This window comes from Anser anser (genome assembly GCF_964211835.1).
Source record: "Anser anser genome assembly, chromosome: 2".
In the NCBI taxonomy this organism is placed as follows: domain Eukaryota; kingdom Metazoa; phylum Chordata; class Aves; order Anseriformes; family Anatidae; genus Anser; species Anser anser.
Window position 1 is genome coordinate 49,257,115 of NC_139721.1, and position 17,126 is coordinate 49,274,240.

The window sequence follows — 17,126 nt, forward strand, 5'->3', positions numbered from 1 at the left end:
ATATCCCTGCGTTACCCAAAGCAACTGAATAATTACAGAAATTCCAAATTGGTGAAGAGAGCAGAAAGCTTCCATTTCCAATGTCCTGTCTGGAATCTATTTAGATTAACAGCACCTGGGAAGTTACACAAGTCCTACGGCTCTAGAAAAATCCCAACACTCACTCCCAAGACAGGGACCAGATACGACATATATGAAGTTGCAAGTTGTAGTTTTCAATGTTTCTGTATCCAAGTCTTAGTTGAAAAACTAGGCAAAGTCCTAACACTTCAGCAGAGGTCACTAACGTGGGCTCTGTACCATGACTGACCTATCAATACATATCTACATAACATAAATGTGCATCATATAAAAATGTGTACCTACATGTTAGCGCTGTAGACTACAGGTGAGGGACACTGACACACCCACAAAACAAACAAACAAACACACACAATACCACCTCTCAAATACCCTTCTCTCAGAAAGATAAGTTTGAAAGTGTCTCAGTTTTTACCTTGGCTTGGAGAAGTAAGGTTTTGCCTCTTGGCACAGTCTACAAAAAGACAGATACCGCATTAGAAATGCATCGCAAACGTTACAGAAAGTATCTCAAGTATACAGCCTGGTCAGTCCAGAACAGCATCTCTACCTTGAAAACAAGGTATCAAGCAGACGAAAACCTCTCAGGTTAGGTAGGAAACCAGAAATACTAATGAGGCAGTCAAGTCAAGTATTACATATTTCAAGTCTTTAACAAAGGAAGGAGCAATTGCAGCTTCACATGGATGTTGCTGCTGACGTTGGTGAGCTACGTCAGTGCACAGGGAGACTAGTGACTCATGACTAATTGACCTATAGAGTAATTTTTGATTCTTAATTAAAGTTTAAGCCTTTTATTTACAAAATTAGTTTTTTTAAGGAACTAAAAGTTTTCAGAAATCTCATTTTCAAACTCCAAAGAAAAGATGTATGTATTTGCCGATTAATATTTACTACAAAAAGTTCACATTTTATTTCTAAAAAGGTACTGTATAGTAGAAGTACTACAAATAAATAATGAATTGCTGATAAGAGACAGAAAAAATAAGTTTTCTTACTCAAGTATACCCAAATATGGTCTTATGTATTTACAGTGGTTAAATTACATTCACGGCGTATAAGAACATCTACAAAAAAAAAATCTTACTCTTGATGTAACCATACTAAAATCTCAAAGAATTTGATTCTAACCAAGTTAAAAATTAACAAAGATGATTCAGATTGCATGACGGGTCAAACATGTAATTATGAGTCATTTTAAAGGAATGTATATTTAACAAAAGCACGCTTTTTATACTAACGTGCATATTCTTCAATATGCTTAGCCTCTCTGGTAAAGGTGAGTAATAAAATACTATTCCCTTCTCTTTCTTAAACATTACAGAGCTCTTAAATATGACTTGCATGGTACCTCAAGCTAGTAAATGCAGTCTTCTAAAAATAGCATCCACTCACCTCTAATTCCAGCTTTTTCTTTTTCCCACCCCATGCCACTTTATTCAAGTCAAGCAACATTTGCCTCCTTATTACCCAAGTGCCAAGAGAGGTAGTTTCCTTTCAGATACTAAGTGCTACCATAGCTTCTCAGTAGCAGCTACAAGCCAAGGCTTGTTCAGCCCTCGAACACACAAAATAAAGTATGTTTGGTTTCTGTGTGCATGTTTCACATATAAGGCAAGGACAGAAGGAGTGCTCCTAAATTTGCAGAGCTTTGAGATAACCTCACTACCCACCACACTTCTACCTAGCAGCAGTTGCAACATTTTTCTTTTTTTTTTTTTTTTTGAGACACTTGACATAATCAAATTTAAACATTAAAAAAAAAAAAAAAAGCAGCAGGAACATTACTGAACTCAGACTTCCCTACCAGGCTTCAAAGACGAGTTGTATGTCATACGGCATCACAGTTTTCAAAAAGAGTATTATTTGTATTATTTTTAAAAGCATTTTCTCTAGTTCTGTCCTTAATTGTGATAGTCATTCTTTATTGAAAGACTTTCTTTTCCTTTCCTCTTCAAGGGAAAGGTTCAGCTCAGATAATTAAGTAAGGTAAGACTAAAAGCAACCTAAACCAGAATCTTAAGAACATGAGATACTATCAACCCCATGACTTTATAAAACTACATACAATGAGGTGGGGGTTAAAGCTATTTCCCTGTAACCACTTCCCCTAACTTGCAATCTGATTCAGGAGGTACTACATAAAGCAGCATAAACTCCCGAGTAGTGAGGATACGTTTGAGGAAGGAAACAGCACAGTGAGTGGTGAAGTTGCACGACTTTAGGAAACTCGGAGCTCCCCGGGAGGCAGAGTATGGGCGAAGACCTGAGCAATCAAATGTATTCGTCAACCAAGTATGAAGATCAGGTGATTCCTTTCTTCATTCAGAACAACAAAAGCCTTATTTCACATCAGAGTGAAAGCCAAAGTGCCAAGCACATACAGCTTTCCAGGAATTTAAACAACTAAAATCACTTTCCTTATATATCACAAAATAGTACGATGGTATGCATGCCCCTAGTTGAGTTAGCTTTGAGGATGCACTGGTATGGGAGATTGTATTGGGTTTACGTGGCCAGGTCTTGGTAGCAGGGAGCCTGCAGGGGTGGCCTCTGTGAGCAGAGCCCAGCAGCTGCCCCATGTCAGATCAGAGACAGCTGCAAAGGGACCTGCCGCTGACCAGAGCTGAGCCAGAGAGCGACAATAAAAAGAGAACAAATTTAAGAGAGGGAAAAAAAATCTACTGCACAGCAGCAGCTGGGAGAAGGGAGTGAGAACCAGCCCTGCAGACCCCAAGGTCACTGCAGCAGGAGGGCAGGAGGTGCTCCAGGCACGCAGCACCAGTTCCCCTGTGGCCTGTGGAGAGGCCCCTGGTGGAGCAGGCTGTCCCCCTGCAGCCCATGGGTCCCACACGGAGCAGATCTCCACGCTGCAGCCCGTGGAGGAGCCCCCGGTGGAGCAGGTGGATGTGGCCTGGAGGAGGCTGCGGCCCATGGAGAGCCCCCGCAGAAGCAGGCCCCGGGCCGGAGCTGCAGCCCGTGGAGAGGAGCCCACGCAGGAGCAGGGGGCCTGGGGGGAGCTGCCGCCCGTGGGGGACCCGTGCCGGAGCAGTTTGCTCCTGGGGGATGGACCCCGTGGTACGGAGCCGTGTGGGAGCAGTTCTTGAAGAGCTGCTGCCTGTGGGCAGCCCCCGCAGGCTCAGTTCGGGAAGGACAGCATCCCATGGGAGGGACCCCACGGGGAGCAGGGGCAGAGAGGGACTGAGAATGAACAGCAGAGTCAAAGTGCTATAGACTGAACGCAGCCCCCATTCCCCTGTTCCCCTGTGCCGCTCAGGGGGAGGAGGTGGAAGAGGGTGGGTGGGAGGGTGGGATGTGTTTTTAGTTTGCTTTGTTTCTCACAGTTGTAGTCTGCTAGTCATAGGCAATCAATTAAATTAGTCTCCCTGTGCTGGGTCTGTTTTGCCCATGACGATAATTGTTGAGTGTTCTCCCTGTCCTTATCTCAATCCTTGAGCCCTTTCCATCGTATTTTCTCCCTCGTTTCCTTTGAGGAGGGGGAGTGAGAGAGTGACTGTGGTGGAGTTCAGCTGCCCAGCTGGGTAAAACCACCACAGAGATTATGAAGACATTTGTCCAGGAGTGGGCAGAAATATTCCCAACATGAAAAGACTTGACAAATGCCATATTGTTCACGGTATAAGTTTGATTCAAGAATATGGAGATACTTTAGGAAAACACCCGCTTCTATTTGGAGAAAAAAAATATTACAGGTAATCTTTGAACTTGAACAGTATCCAAGAGAAAATTAAATATGCAAGAACAGGATCTTAGACATTCACCTAGGAAATCTAATTTCACTAATTGTTATTTGCAAACAAATCCCTACCTATCCAAGGAGTTTTTACCAGGCCTCTGCTGTCACCAACAGCAGGAACACAGGGCAAGTGCAGGGAGAGAGGGTTCTCTGCATCCTCAGGGGCAACGCAAGTATTTCTGTACCCCAGTACTTACATATGCTGTTGCTGTAAGTGACGTATGAAAAAAAAAATGGGCATCATGGCATGACCAGAGGGGTGAAAAGAAAGTGTTTTTTACAAGTCTTTGTAGTGCTTTTCACTGCAAAGTACTAAGTAACAAAGTATAGTGCTTTGTTCATCAAAACTCTTGCTTCAGTGCTTGCTGTCCATAAATATCACAGCCATAGAAATGCAGATGGTTTGCAAACATTTATTTTAATCCTGAAGTAAGACATCACTTAATGTCAGGAATGTAGCAACTCCCCTGAACAATTCCAGACAGTCTCAGACTCTGTTACATAGGAATAAAACCCAGTAACAAAGTATGTCATTGCAGTGTTACCAACAGATGCATTAAGCACCTCAGAATGTCCTTAAGAGAAGCTCTTAACACTGAAATTAAAATGCTGCTACCTAAAACACACTACATTTCTTAGTAAAATAAATAAATAAATCTCTACAGTAGATATTTAAGAGTTTAAAAAAATAGATTATACTATTACCTCTGGATTGTCTAATAGAAGACAGCCAAGTTCATAGCAAGCATATGGCTGGATGTATAAATTGTTCTGACGGCACAGCTCATCTTTAGCAGCTCGCTGAAAAAACTATACAAAGAAAAAGATTGCAATAACATTAAAATAGACTGTTTGATCAGTTAAAAATCCAGAAGTACCTGTCAACTTCAAGCACTAGAAATTAGCCCAGAGCTAAAATAAGTTTAAATTTCCAATGGTAGAGATTCTTTAAGCAAGGACACAGAGGTTTTCACTAACACTTTTACATCAAGGTAAAAGTCATTTGTTTGTATTTTTACCAAGCAATGTATTAACTGAGTCAAGATTTTTCCAACTTTATATTGAAAGGTATTAGGCCTAACAAGGAAATTTAATTTCAAAGAGTAAGCACATTGATTATTTAAACTATGCTTGAGAAAAACAGAAAACATTCATTTAACACCAGCATCAGCTCCCAGGTTCCTTATGTGAATTGTATTCCATTTTGGGGAGTGAAGAAAAAAAAGTTGCGCCTACAGAGATGTGGAGTGTGCCTACAGTCTGGAGCAATGGCAAAATTATTTTTTGGTACGTGCTAATAATTAGAGCTCTCAGTGTCTAATAGCTCTAGAGCAGTATATCTATGCCTTCAAAAGGTCAGCCTTCATTTTTATTGAATTTTCTTTGTCGGATAGAGTAAACCCAGAAGCAGAAGAACTTTTCCATTCTTCTGCCCAGCTTCCCCTTAACTCTTCCTCTACAAGCCACGTTAGCTTCCGTGTTTGCTCAACATTAGCCAATTATTTTTACAACAGATACTATAACAAAGCCACACTAAATTACAAGATTTGAAAAGAACCCAACCTATTCTGTTGGAATTCATACAACAGACGGATCGATAGCACTGAAAATTAGTGACTTAACACTCTCTCAACAATATTTACTGTTTAATATAATAGTTCATAAAACAGGATTAATGCTATAATTATCATTTAACAACTTACCTGAACAGCATCTTCAGAATTTCCCAAGCATTTGTGTATGGCGCCAAGAAGCAAATTCCTCAAACCAACAGCTGATGAATCATCAACATCCTGACAAGCTTAATGAAAAGATTTCAACAAACAAATAAGATGGATTGAAATCCTTCCTTAGACAATAACTGCGATCTATGGTGACTTTTAGTCTAACAGTTCAATTTAACTAGAAAAAGGAGATGCTAGTAACAATCTACATCAGAGTAGTTTGGTTTCTTTAAAATACAACCTATTTTGTGTCAGTCTCTTCAAGCAATCTGTCACTAATGGTAATAATTCCTAACAGGAACGAATTGGCCCTCTGCAGTAGTGGGTGTGCTCTTTTCAATGGAAGAGAATACATTTCTCTACTTGTCCTTGAAGCATTCACTAGAAAGTTAAAAGTTCATAAACAATCAACTCTTCCTGGTGTTAAAAGGCAACCGGGTTGTTCCAGATATTGAAAGAAAAATATATAGTCCAAGTTACAAGGATAACAGCAAAAAAAAAAACCTCAACCAAGCAGTCCAGACAAAGCTGATTTGTTCTTAACTGAAGCCAAGTGACGGACACAGAAATCTGTACTGGACTTAAAATCCCAGACTAGGGTACTTTGGCATCACACTTCCCAGTGCTGATGAGCAGATAAGGTTAATTTGCCAGACCTCTGATGGTCTACAGTCTAGGGACAGACTGTGCCTTCAGCTGCATAGTGCTGTTTTCAATGAATCATGATACACGTAACCATCTCTAGATGAGTCAGGCTCCATTTTGATCAAGCCTATTAGTAACAGCTCAGAACAGCTCTGTTAAGCCAAGACTAGTTCCACGAGGAACCATTTGCACTTGTCTGCACCATCGCTTCCAGAGACTACAGTAACAGGGGTGTCTGCAGGATTTTTCAAGCCTTCAAAAGGAGCTAGGGTCTGGGAGCAGTAGGGCTCCTTTAACTTCTCATTCTGCCTCATCTAACAAATTCTGATGGATTTAAACCAGGTCTGCAGTCACAAAATGGTTTATCCACATCACAAATAAGCCACCTACGAATAATTAAGGATTAGCTGCATAAAGTATTTGGACACTACACAACACATAATTCTGCCAGCTCTCATTTTTATTGAAAGTCTAAAGTTACGTGGCATTTTACTTATGAAGATACACATGGGTTCAACTTAATTCCTACAAACCAGAGCTTTATTATGTCAACTTCCAGCCCCAAGGAAAAGCCTGGAAACTCCCTCCAGCATAGTAAACCCCCCTTTGCCCATGAGAAGAAGCAGCAAACAAAAAAAATATATATATCCTTTATCAGCTCATCATTCTTGAGATGCACATAAGGCATGGCAACATTTTCACTGTGCAGAAAATCTTGAACCAAGGATCACTGATGCAGACACATCTGTCAGTGTCAAGCCTTACAAGAAGTTCGTCACTGAATTTTAATCCATATTGCTACTTCACATTAAAATGTGCACCACCAGATGGAAGCTTAAAGGAAAAAATCTATGTTGCTTTTGAATATGCAGGACAGGAGTAAATACCGTTTGCAATCTATAAGATTGATTGTTCTACAGGCAAATTACAAAAAAAAAAATACTGGAATCTATTTTCATACAAGTAAATCTCATTTTAAAACCTTCACCACTGTCTTTTGAGACTACAAAACTAGGGATCTGAATGCAACCCACTGCCACCATATAATTTAAACAGACAAATTACCTTAAATTAAAAAAAAAAAAAGAACAAAATCACAACTAGTCCTGAAAAAAAAAAAAAAAAAGAAAAAAACAACTAGTCCTGACCCTAGTTTTCTAGCTTTATGTAAAAATCATGTACGACCCCCAAAATCTCACAATTACAGAACCAAAGAAATCTGAGTGGCAGACTTTATTTTTAATTTTCTGAAGGAGCGGAGAATAACTGGAAACTGCAGGATGCATAAAAGACTGATGTGTGGATGGAGGGAAGGGTAGTAAATAGTTCTTGGTAAACACTGCTACCATAATTTTTTTAGACAGATCTCATCCAAAGACATCTGGAGACTGAGAAAGAGGCAAGAGCAGAACACCTTTCACCACTAAGATTCTGCTCCCAGCAGCCAACATAAAAAGAAACCTCACCACATCATGGATAGCCTCACAAGCTACATATTCCCTCTTAGAAGAAAATTAACATGCAGAAATAAATTAGTGGTTTTATTTTTTAATTTTAAAGTTAGGTTTAAATGAGTTCAATTTTGTCTGCTGACTTTGAACAGTAACTACCACGCTACTGTTTCACTTTGAGCAATTATTTATGTTTGTTCTTAATGATCCTGAAGGTCTCTTCCAGCCCAGATGATTCTATAATTCTAATGGGCATACATAACTGATTAGAAACCCAACTATATGCAACAGTTTAAAAAAAAAAAAGTTTCCAAAAGAAACTATACAAATGGTAAAAATGAAGTATTAAGCTGAATCTTAATGGGTCCTTATTCCACTGCTACTTGAACTGTTTTGCTATCACATATGCATGCTGGTTTAAATTTTCATGCTACAACAGTCAGCCAGTCTGCACAAAAGAAGAAACTGTATACCTCATTTAAAACAAATATATCAAGGACCCATATTATACCTTGGCTCATATGCTGTAAGTTGGAGAGGGAACAGTTTGGAAGTGCTTTCCATAAGTACAATACTTCAATGGATGCCAGGACACAGAGCTCTTTGGTTGGCATTTGTTTTCTAAATCTTTCTGCCTGCAAATTGGGAAGAAAGAAAAAAGAGGGAAGATCTGTCATCTGTACTTTTACAGCAAGCATAATATTCACAAACAATATATCACAAACAGTAATTGTTTCATGAAAACACCCAACAATTTTAATGAAACGTCATTGTAGCTTAAAGACTAAGAATGAAAATCAAAATCTTTCAATTAAAGGACTTACATATTGACCAAAATTAAAGCTTCTTTATCCTAGATGTGTTTTTTTCTATTTCACAACCTCAAGAACATACTGACTGGATGCTGACCCAGCAACATCTGCAAGATCATAGGTTGGGTGATACTTCTTAGACAAGTCTGGGCTAGGATAGACTTGTCTACTTCCAAGACTTCCCTAGCTTTCAAAAAGAACTAAGGCTTTGACAAACAAGACAAGATAAAAAAGGAGAAAGAAAAGCAAAGCCAGAGAGAAAAATCACCAAAACAACTACGGTATTGTGTATTTGTCTCTTTAATAATTACTTCAGTTGAAAAGTGAATAGCTAATTAACATCTCCTTTGCCGAGTCCTTAAAATATGTGACACTATTGTTTTTCCACCTGAATCCTTCCCAATAAGTTGACAAAAGCAACACAGGAGAAAACAGATATTCATTCAATAATAAATACTGGTAAATAATGCAACAAAATTATCAGGTGTAACTACTGTACTGAAACAAGTTAGCCTTTGCTAAACACAAACCTTTTTCACTGAAAATTGTTCAATCTGATTGTTTTTTCTTTTGAAAAGCTTCTGAACTTCCTTGAACACATCCTGAGCACCATTGACATCACCAGTGGCTCCTTGACACACTATAACAACACAGAAACAAAAATGTGTTAATACTGCTCTGATATGAAACAGGAAAAAAAGATCAAATATCATTAAGTTATGGGGGGGAAAAACACTCATTTCTGCAAAGGACCTAGAGTGGGACTTGAACACAATCCCAGCTCTCCCAGGTATCCTTCTGTGATCATTAACGAGCCAGCATTTCTTTTTTCGTATCCATTAAAGGACTAATACCACCCAAACCCTAATGATTTATTACCTAAATCTTTGCAATACATTTTCACTGTAGTGATAGGTCATATCATAATTATAGCTGGAGGACAAGGGCATATGCACATGCATTAATAAATGACATAAAATTACATAAGTGAAGTCTGACAGATAGCTGCACAAGCAGCTGGCAGTGTGGAACACACTAGGTACACTAATCAACTCACCCGAAACAAAACAGTGCCATATCACATCGCTGATTTAATCACTTACCCACATCACTGAAAATACTCACCTGCTGTTAAATAAGCATAATAGCACTGCGACCACCTGGATTCATTTTTAAGCCTTTCAAAGGACTCAAATGCATCTTTGAAATTCATCTCTATCATGCTGCACCAACCTAAAAATTAGACCAATTCAACATGAGAGCACAGTAATTCAAACATGGTATAAACAAATATTACTGAAACATAAAATTTTCTTATGAGAGCTGGAGCTAGCTTAACAATTGTACCAATAACTGGAAAAGTTAAAACCAAAACTAAACAATCATTTAAAAATCTGGTTCAAGTTAACTGGAAAATATTGAATTATAGGTGTGATACAAGACGATGAATCCATTTCATATCAATAGCAAATCTATACAGACACCAAAAGCTCCTTTTTTAAAAAATTGAAATAAAAAGGCTGTTTTGTAGAATGCTAATGTTTACAAAGTTACCACCTGCTCCCCTTATTCCTCCTGACTATGACAAGATACCTATACCAGACACATTTAAAGCTTGACTCAACGTATTTTCTCTACTCTAAAGACTTCTAAGCAAACTAAAAATAAAGAATTAAACTTTGTTGTTGTTGTTGTTCATTTTCTTGCATCAGTAGCATGAAATGAAATATAGGTCTTGCAATCTATGAAGCTCCATTAGACCTATTAGTTTTTGGCATGGAAACAGTGCTTCCACTGACAAAGCAGATGAATTCATTGCTTATTTTAATGAATCTTCTGTAGGTGAACAGTTCGCTTCTGATTCCATAATCTATTCTATGATTTTTGCATCACTTATAATTTTAAAGTTTTCTGCAAATATAAGCTAATTGCTGAATGCTACTCCCCTAAACAAGGTGTCAAGATTATCATCAACATAATCCAACCAAGACAAAGACCAGTATTCCAAAACCTTTTGATAATCCTAATAAAAATAATCCAGTTTCTTTATTGAAGTTACTAATCAAAACTTGAAAGTGACATATTTATAGCATAAAAATATCCAATTTACCTATTTCATATAAGCAGACATGTTGAATCTCCCTTTGGTCTGTTGCAAGTTCCAAAGCAGTATGAAACGAAGTCAAGGCACTATTGATTTGACACTAACAAAGGCAAAAGGTAAAGAAAAAAAAAAGTCAGATGTCTACAGTTATAAAAATCAAATTATCCAACAGATTTTAAAAGAACACATTCAATTTTCTACATAAACATACAGTGAAAAAAAAAAAAAAAGGTTGTCATACTGATTGCAGGTTTGATTAAATTAGAGGCAAAACATCCTAGTGAGAGGAAAAACTCAAAGCTGATTTGATTCTAGATTTTAAAAGAACTAAATGTCACCACAGAGCTACGAGTTTGAAGAAGAAGGGATCATACTCATTCATATACCAGATCCACATTGCAAGTCCTTTGACAAGCTTCCCTCCTCTCTTTAGATCTGATCACTTTTGAATGTGAGTATGGGCAAATTATGGCAAAGCCTTTATTTACAATGATAAGCACACATCTTAAAGAGGTCCTATAGTTAATAGATTTTTCCCACTTATTTCAAACTAACAACATGAAATATAATACAATAGGCAAATAGAAAGACAAGAAGGAAGTATTACTAATATAAAGCAACTCAGATTTGTATTTAAATGAAACCTTAGACGAGAAAACAAAGCATTTACTTGGAAGGTAATAATCATCAATTCCACCATGTACAAAAAAAGTATTAAAACATACAGTAAGGAACCTGCCTTCAAAAAGTGAAATATAGAGAGAAAAAAAATAGGGCAGGGCCAGGATATTGGAGGAGTTTAATAATGTAATAATGATCACCAACAGGTTACATTCCTCAGCCTTCCAGATCAGTCACTGCATTCCTTCTATCTGCTATTGAATCCAAGAAGGTGCTGATAGTTTTTGTAACAACTAGAAGGATAGTTCTTCTGACTGCACTTATCTCTAGCTTTCCCAGACACTTCTCCATACCAATCATCATAATGGCTTGAGGCCTTTAGGAAGATGCAAATTAACATTTAGCTCATTTTATGCTCATTTACTCTACATATATATACTGTGTCTCTCTCCCAATGTGGCCTACAGTTTTTTTAAGGGGGTTCCTATATTCATTCTTACATACAGCTATAGCATTTCTGTATTAAAAAATCCTTAGACCACTCACTGCTGCTTGCAAATGTCTACAAAACTGTACAAGCAAATGTCTGCAAAAGATATTTGCCCCTGAACAAGAAAAATGTCTACAACACTGTAATAAAAATCCAAAACTCCTGCAAAAATTTGTAGTGTTGTATCTTAAGGCATGCCACTGCTTCCTGCCCTGCCCCCTGCTCCCTATCCCAACTGTAAATCTAGATTGATTTTATTAGATTTCTTTCTTTGTTTGATCAGGGTAAGCTATTTTAGTTGCTAAGGAACGACAACTTCACCATGGATCATATATACTGCATCAAGACAGCACAAAGCAAAGGCAACCATAGCTGTAACAACATAAATACTGCGTACTTCAAAAACAAAGCAATGATGAAGCAAAGATGCTTGTTGGCGTGATAGAAGAATACAACCCACCTGTCTTTCTGGTTTTAGTATATTTGTCCTTAAAATTTCCAGGGAGCCTGAGCAATATACAGATTGTTCAGTTTTGTAGCAGCACATTCTCCTCGCTATACATTAATGAAAAATACCAATGTTGCATCAGCCCAACATGACTGGCTGGAAAGTAAGTACTATTGGCCATGTCTTACAGGATGGGGAAAAATAGATAAATAGATTAAAAGGGGGCTTAAAACTTGATCTTTGGCACGAAGATGTTTCAAAATTCAGTAAAATTTCATTTTGAAAACTTCTGAGAAAAGAAGAAAAAGTCTGCATATTTAGTTCTCTGGGAAGATATTTCACCTTCTAAAAGCTTAAAAAAAACTAACTAAAACTATTGTAAGATATAAATAATTTATTTGCAGGGCTTGTTATTCCACACAATAACTAAGGATAATTACATCATTTTCTGCAATTTGATACACCAACATAGGGCAACACGTGAAACACTGAACAAATAATAATAGGAGCATTCAACTAAATGGATTTGCAACCTCCTACAATCCATTTCTCTGTCCAGTTCTCAAAGTGTTTTCTGCGTAAGTTTTCCATAAGCATCAAGCTCAGTAAATAAGCTCCTGGGATACTCCTCAGTAAAGTTTCAATTGTCTCCAGAGATTGTGACAACATGCTAGAATATGAATTTCTACTCTTACTAGAAAGAATACTACTACTCTTAGTATTCTTAAAATAAATTCATTACCATCTACTGTTTTACAGAGTAAACAGTAAGAATTATACAGACAGAAGAGTCAGCAAGTAGAACATCAAGGCTGACTGGTTTTGTTTGTTTTGGTTTTTAAGCTCTCATTATCATACACACTTGTAATTCCTTAAAGGGCCATCACTCATGCTTCTCTTGGACAAAGACAAAAGGAAAGATTAATTCATAAAACTTGTAATATATAGAACTACATAACCACGAAAAGGATTATTAAAGCTCATGTGAGTACAATAATCTTTCATTTCTTGACTTCAAATTACAGAAAACAACCATCTACAGAGCTTAAAGAGCCAAGAAAGCTTCCTGAACCAACAGAGGTTTATATATTTTATAGCCTTGAACAAATAATGACAGAGGCTAGCACAATTTCTGAAAATAAACCTTGACAATACATAAGATCCTGCAGATTAAACACACCTGAGTATACCACTGGTGTTTTGCCAGTCAGCTGGAGTATTTGGCACTTTTTCTCCAGCCTCGTAACATGCACCTACACCAACTGAACTCTACAGATCAAGCCTCAGAACATGAGATTTTTTTGGCCCAGCCCCAAAGACTACGTGTTTATGTATACAGACCCAGAGTGTGTTGCCAGACAGAGGAGCCATCTTGCCCCTCTCCATATGAAGCTACGTTTTTTGGTGGTGGTGGTGGTTTTTAAAAACTATTTCAGACAGGGGTTATTTGTCCCCCATTTAGAAAAGCAGATTAAGATTTTTAAAACTTGTTGCTGGTTAAATAAAAGAGAAAGTAATACTGCACGCTAAAGGGCAGAAATACGCCAGATTCAGAACACCACCTTTTACTTCGCCCTTTCACACGCTAGGCCTACACCCATCCTTTCTAACTTTCTGGTGCACTTTCATTGCAGCTTTCCCAGTCCACCCTCCTCCTTTCCCTCACTCATTCATTTCATAGTCTCCAAATGCCTTCTGACTTCAATTCTCAAAAATATGAGTCTGGGGAAAAAAACACTTTGTCTGCTTTTATAGTACTTATAAAGCTACATTTTAAAAAAACAAACTCAGTTAAACATTTACTAATATTTATGCATGCTCTTTGGAGCACAAACCATTATAGACTCACATGCTTTACATGTCTTTGCTTCTTGCTAAACCATCTTCATTCACAGTTTTCTCCTGTTGGATTTTTCTGACTGGCAGTGTCCAGTCTGGCATTACTGCTTCTGCCTTTTGAATAGCTTCCCTGCCTACAGTGAACAATGCTGAAGCGTACTTACAGTTTCTTTCTCTTTCTGTGGAATACACATACATTTACATACAGAATCACCAAATAGCTTGGGTTCGAAGAGACCTTAGAGATCATCTAATTCCAGCCCCCTGCCATGGGCAGGGACACCTCCCACCAGACCAGGTTGCCCAAAGCCCCATCCACCCTGGCCTTGAACACCTCCAGGGATGGGGCATCCACAGCTTCTCTGGGCAGCCTGTGCCAGGGCCTCACCACCTTCTGAGTAAAGAATTTTTTTTTACTTATATCCAACCTAAATCTCCCTTTTTTTAGTTTAAAGCCATTCCCCCTTGTGCTATCACTCCACTCCCTGACAAAGAGTCCCTTCCCCAGCTTTCCTGTAGGCCCCCTTTAGGATCTGGAAGGCCGCTATAAGGTCTCGCCAGAGTCTTCTCTTCTCCAGGCTGAACAACCCCTGCTCCCTCAGCTTGTCTTCGTTGGAGAGGATTGTTCCAGCCCAGGTGTAGGACCTTGCACTTGGCCATGTTGAACCGCTTGGGCCCACCTCTCCAGCCTGTCAAGGTCCCTGGATGGCATTCAATCTCTACAATTTACATGTATATATGCAAATACATGCACACACACAGACTAATGGAAGACAAATATACCATCAGCTGAAAATTACAAAAAATGCACATTTTGTAGGATCAAAAGCTATTAAAAAAGAAAGTATCTGGTGGCCTGAGTGCTAGTAGGGTCTAACCCAAACCCTACAGTTCCCAATTCTTGTTTTCAGAACATACAAGTTCTCCTGTATAAGAACATATGAGCCTTTCATCTGTGTACAATTAAATTTTATCACAGAACTGTGAAAAAACACCAGATGTTAAATGCTGCAAAATATACCTTGAACCGCAGCTGGTATACTCTGCATGTTATATAGGATAAAGCAGAGACTTTCAAATTACTGTAAACCATCTCAAAGTAGTATTCCTATGTGAGGTGGAAAGAATTTAAACCTACCTGCCTATCACCAAATTCAAGGACAGCTATGTAAGTACTTCCCAGCCTTCGTAGGAGCATCCAGTAACGTACCTGCCTTCACTATTATGGCAACAATATTTGAGCAAATAAAACTTGTACCTTCTTAACAGAGCTTGAGATATTTAAGTAAAGCATTTACGCAGAGCAAAGTCTCAGCAGGGGAAAAGAAAAGTTGTTGAATGGAAACCTTTCATGCAAACAAAAAAGGGACATTTTATTTCCTGATAGCAACCAGTAAGGTTTCTGCTGACTAAGGTATGGCTACATAGCCTAGTGCATTGCATTCTGCCTGCCTAAGCTAACTAACTTTGATAACGCTGGCACGCGGCCTCCAGCACAAACTATTTCACTTGGAATTAAACTTGGTTGTCTATTAACAACACCATTTTATACACAAATACTCTAAAATAACAGGTAAAGAATTCTACTTTGAAGCAAAATTGACACTCATCCAAAATCTATCCTCTGTATTTACACACAGAAATCTGTACTCATGTTATTAACAAGTACATTTACTACTTTGCCCTAACTTGTCCTGAAATTCAGAAGAATCATGTTGTAGCTGTAGAATTTTATTCCCCACTACATTAAATATCAGAGGAGGAAAAAAAAAAGAGAAAAAAAAAGAAAAAGGAAAGGAGTTCCATATATGAAGTCATATTCTGGCAATCAACAGATGTTTTCTACAGCAATTGTACTCATTGTATAGGTATTCCTAACAAACCCAAATTTTTCCAAACAAATGGAATATACATGGTTGAACAAAGACCATTAAAATATTTCCCACCCAGTAAACAGCAACACTTCCCAGACTGACAGCTTGCTTGTGACAGCATAATTCTGTTGCTTCCAGAAAGACAAAGCTATCAAACCACACCACAACACACAGTTAAACCACATACAAGAAAATGCCTACAAAATCTTATGGGCCACAGAAGACTGCCCCTCTGTTCTGTTACTGCTGCTGCCCTCTTCAAAATACTAAGCTGCATTTGTGAGAATTAACTGCAAACTCTGGCAAAAAACGGACCACCAACATCAAGATCTGGATTAGCTCTTAACTATGATATTGAAACAAACATTCTGGTTTCATACTTTTTTGCTGGGTTTTCTTGATAATATAAATGCCTTAGAAATATCCTGGTCAGATAAATGCAGAAGCTGAGTTGTTCAAAGTACTCATCGCCATCTTGGATTATCAGAGATTCTTGAAGAATAATTCTGCTAAAAACCACAAGGCTGCTGCAGTGTTTCAAGAATACCACTCTGCAACAGTATTCAGAAACACATTTCCAAGGAATACATTCTGCTTGGGTCACAGCTCACCATAGCAACAGAAAACATCCTGTTTTGTCCTCTTAAAAGCAAAAGCAATTATTCAAGGGAAATTATTGAAGATGATTAGCTGTGTGTGAACAATGTGTAAAATGAAAAGCGGAAGATAAATGCCATGTGCTCAGCAGATAATACTCAGATTTCAGCTTGACAAGCAAAACTGAAATAGCTATTTATACCGCAAGAAGCTCATGAGTGACCAGAAGCAGTTTCTTATAACATGGAGTTATAAATGCATCAAGCAGAAGAAAAACACATTTTGAAGTGCTATTAATTCCAATAGAAGTAGTGGAAGAGCCGATTTGGTATGTGAACTTGCAACTAGGAAGAAGCTGATCCTTTCTTGTTTCTTATCTTTCAATACGTCTACATCTTTAGTCAAGATTTATTGACGCTCGCACAGTTAATTCACACCAGAAAAAGATCAGATACCAAGGGGAGATGGGTGGAGAAAAAATCAGACAGAAGAACAGAAACATGCAATACCTCTAATCGCTGTATCCTTCCCTTGAAGAACATGAACAGAGAAGAATTTGGATAAGCAGATTCTTTTTTTGCAAGAATCTCTTTTGCCTCTTTCAATCCTGCCTTGTTATCGCTGCCATCAAGAGCAAAAAAGGGACGAACAACTGTGTGGTACCACAACAAAGCTAATCTAAA

At 38.1% G+C, this 17,126-nt stretch overlaps 1 protein-coding gene across 2 annotated transcripts in view; it reads right to left on the minus strand.

Annotated features, from left to right (window-relative positions):
* Nucleotides 1-17,126, minus strand: part of TTC39C (tetratricopeptide repeat domain 39C) — a 40,334-nt gene that overhangs the window by 3,193 nt on the left and 20,015 nt on the right. For both annotated transcript variants that reach the window (XM_083823047.1, XM_083823048.1), the window contains exons 6-13: nucleotides 16,953-17,121; nucleotides 10,581-10,674; nucleotides 9,596-9,703; nucleotides 9,001-9,110; nucleotides 8,170-8,293; nucleotides 5,542-5,639; nucleotides 4,544-4,648; nucleotides 497-535 (exon numbers count right to left, since the gene is read on the minus strand). In XM_083823047.1, coding sequence (XP_083679173.1) covers nucleotides 497-535; nucleotides 4,544-4,648; nucleotides 5,542-5,639; nucleotides 8,170-8,293; nucleotides 9,001-9,110; nucleotides 9,596-9,703; nucleotides 10,581-10,674; nucleotides 16,953-17,121 — 847 coding nt within the window. The remainder of the gene's footprint in view (nucleotides 1-496; nucleotides 536-4,543; nucleotides 4,649-5,541; nucleotides 5,640-8,169; nucleotides 8,294-9,000; nucleotides 9,111-9,595; nucleotides 9,704-10,580; nucleotides 10,675-16,952; nucleotides 17,122-17,126) is intronic.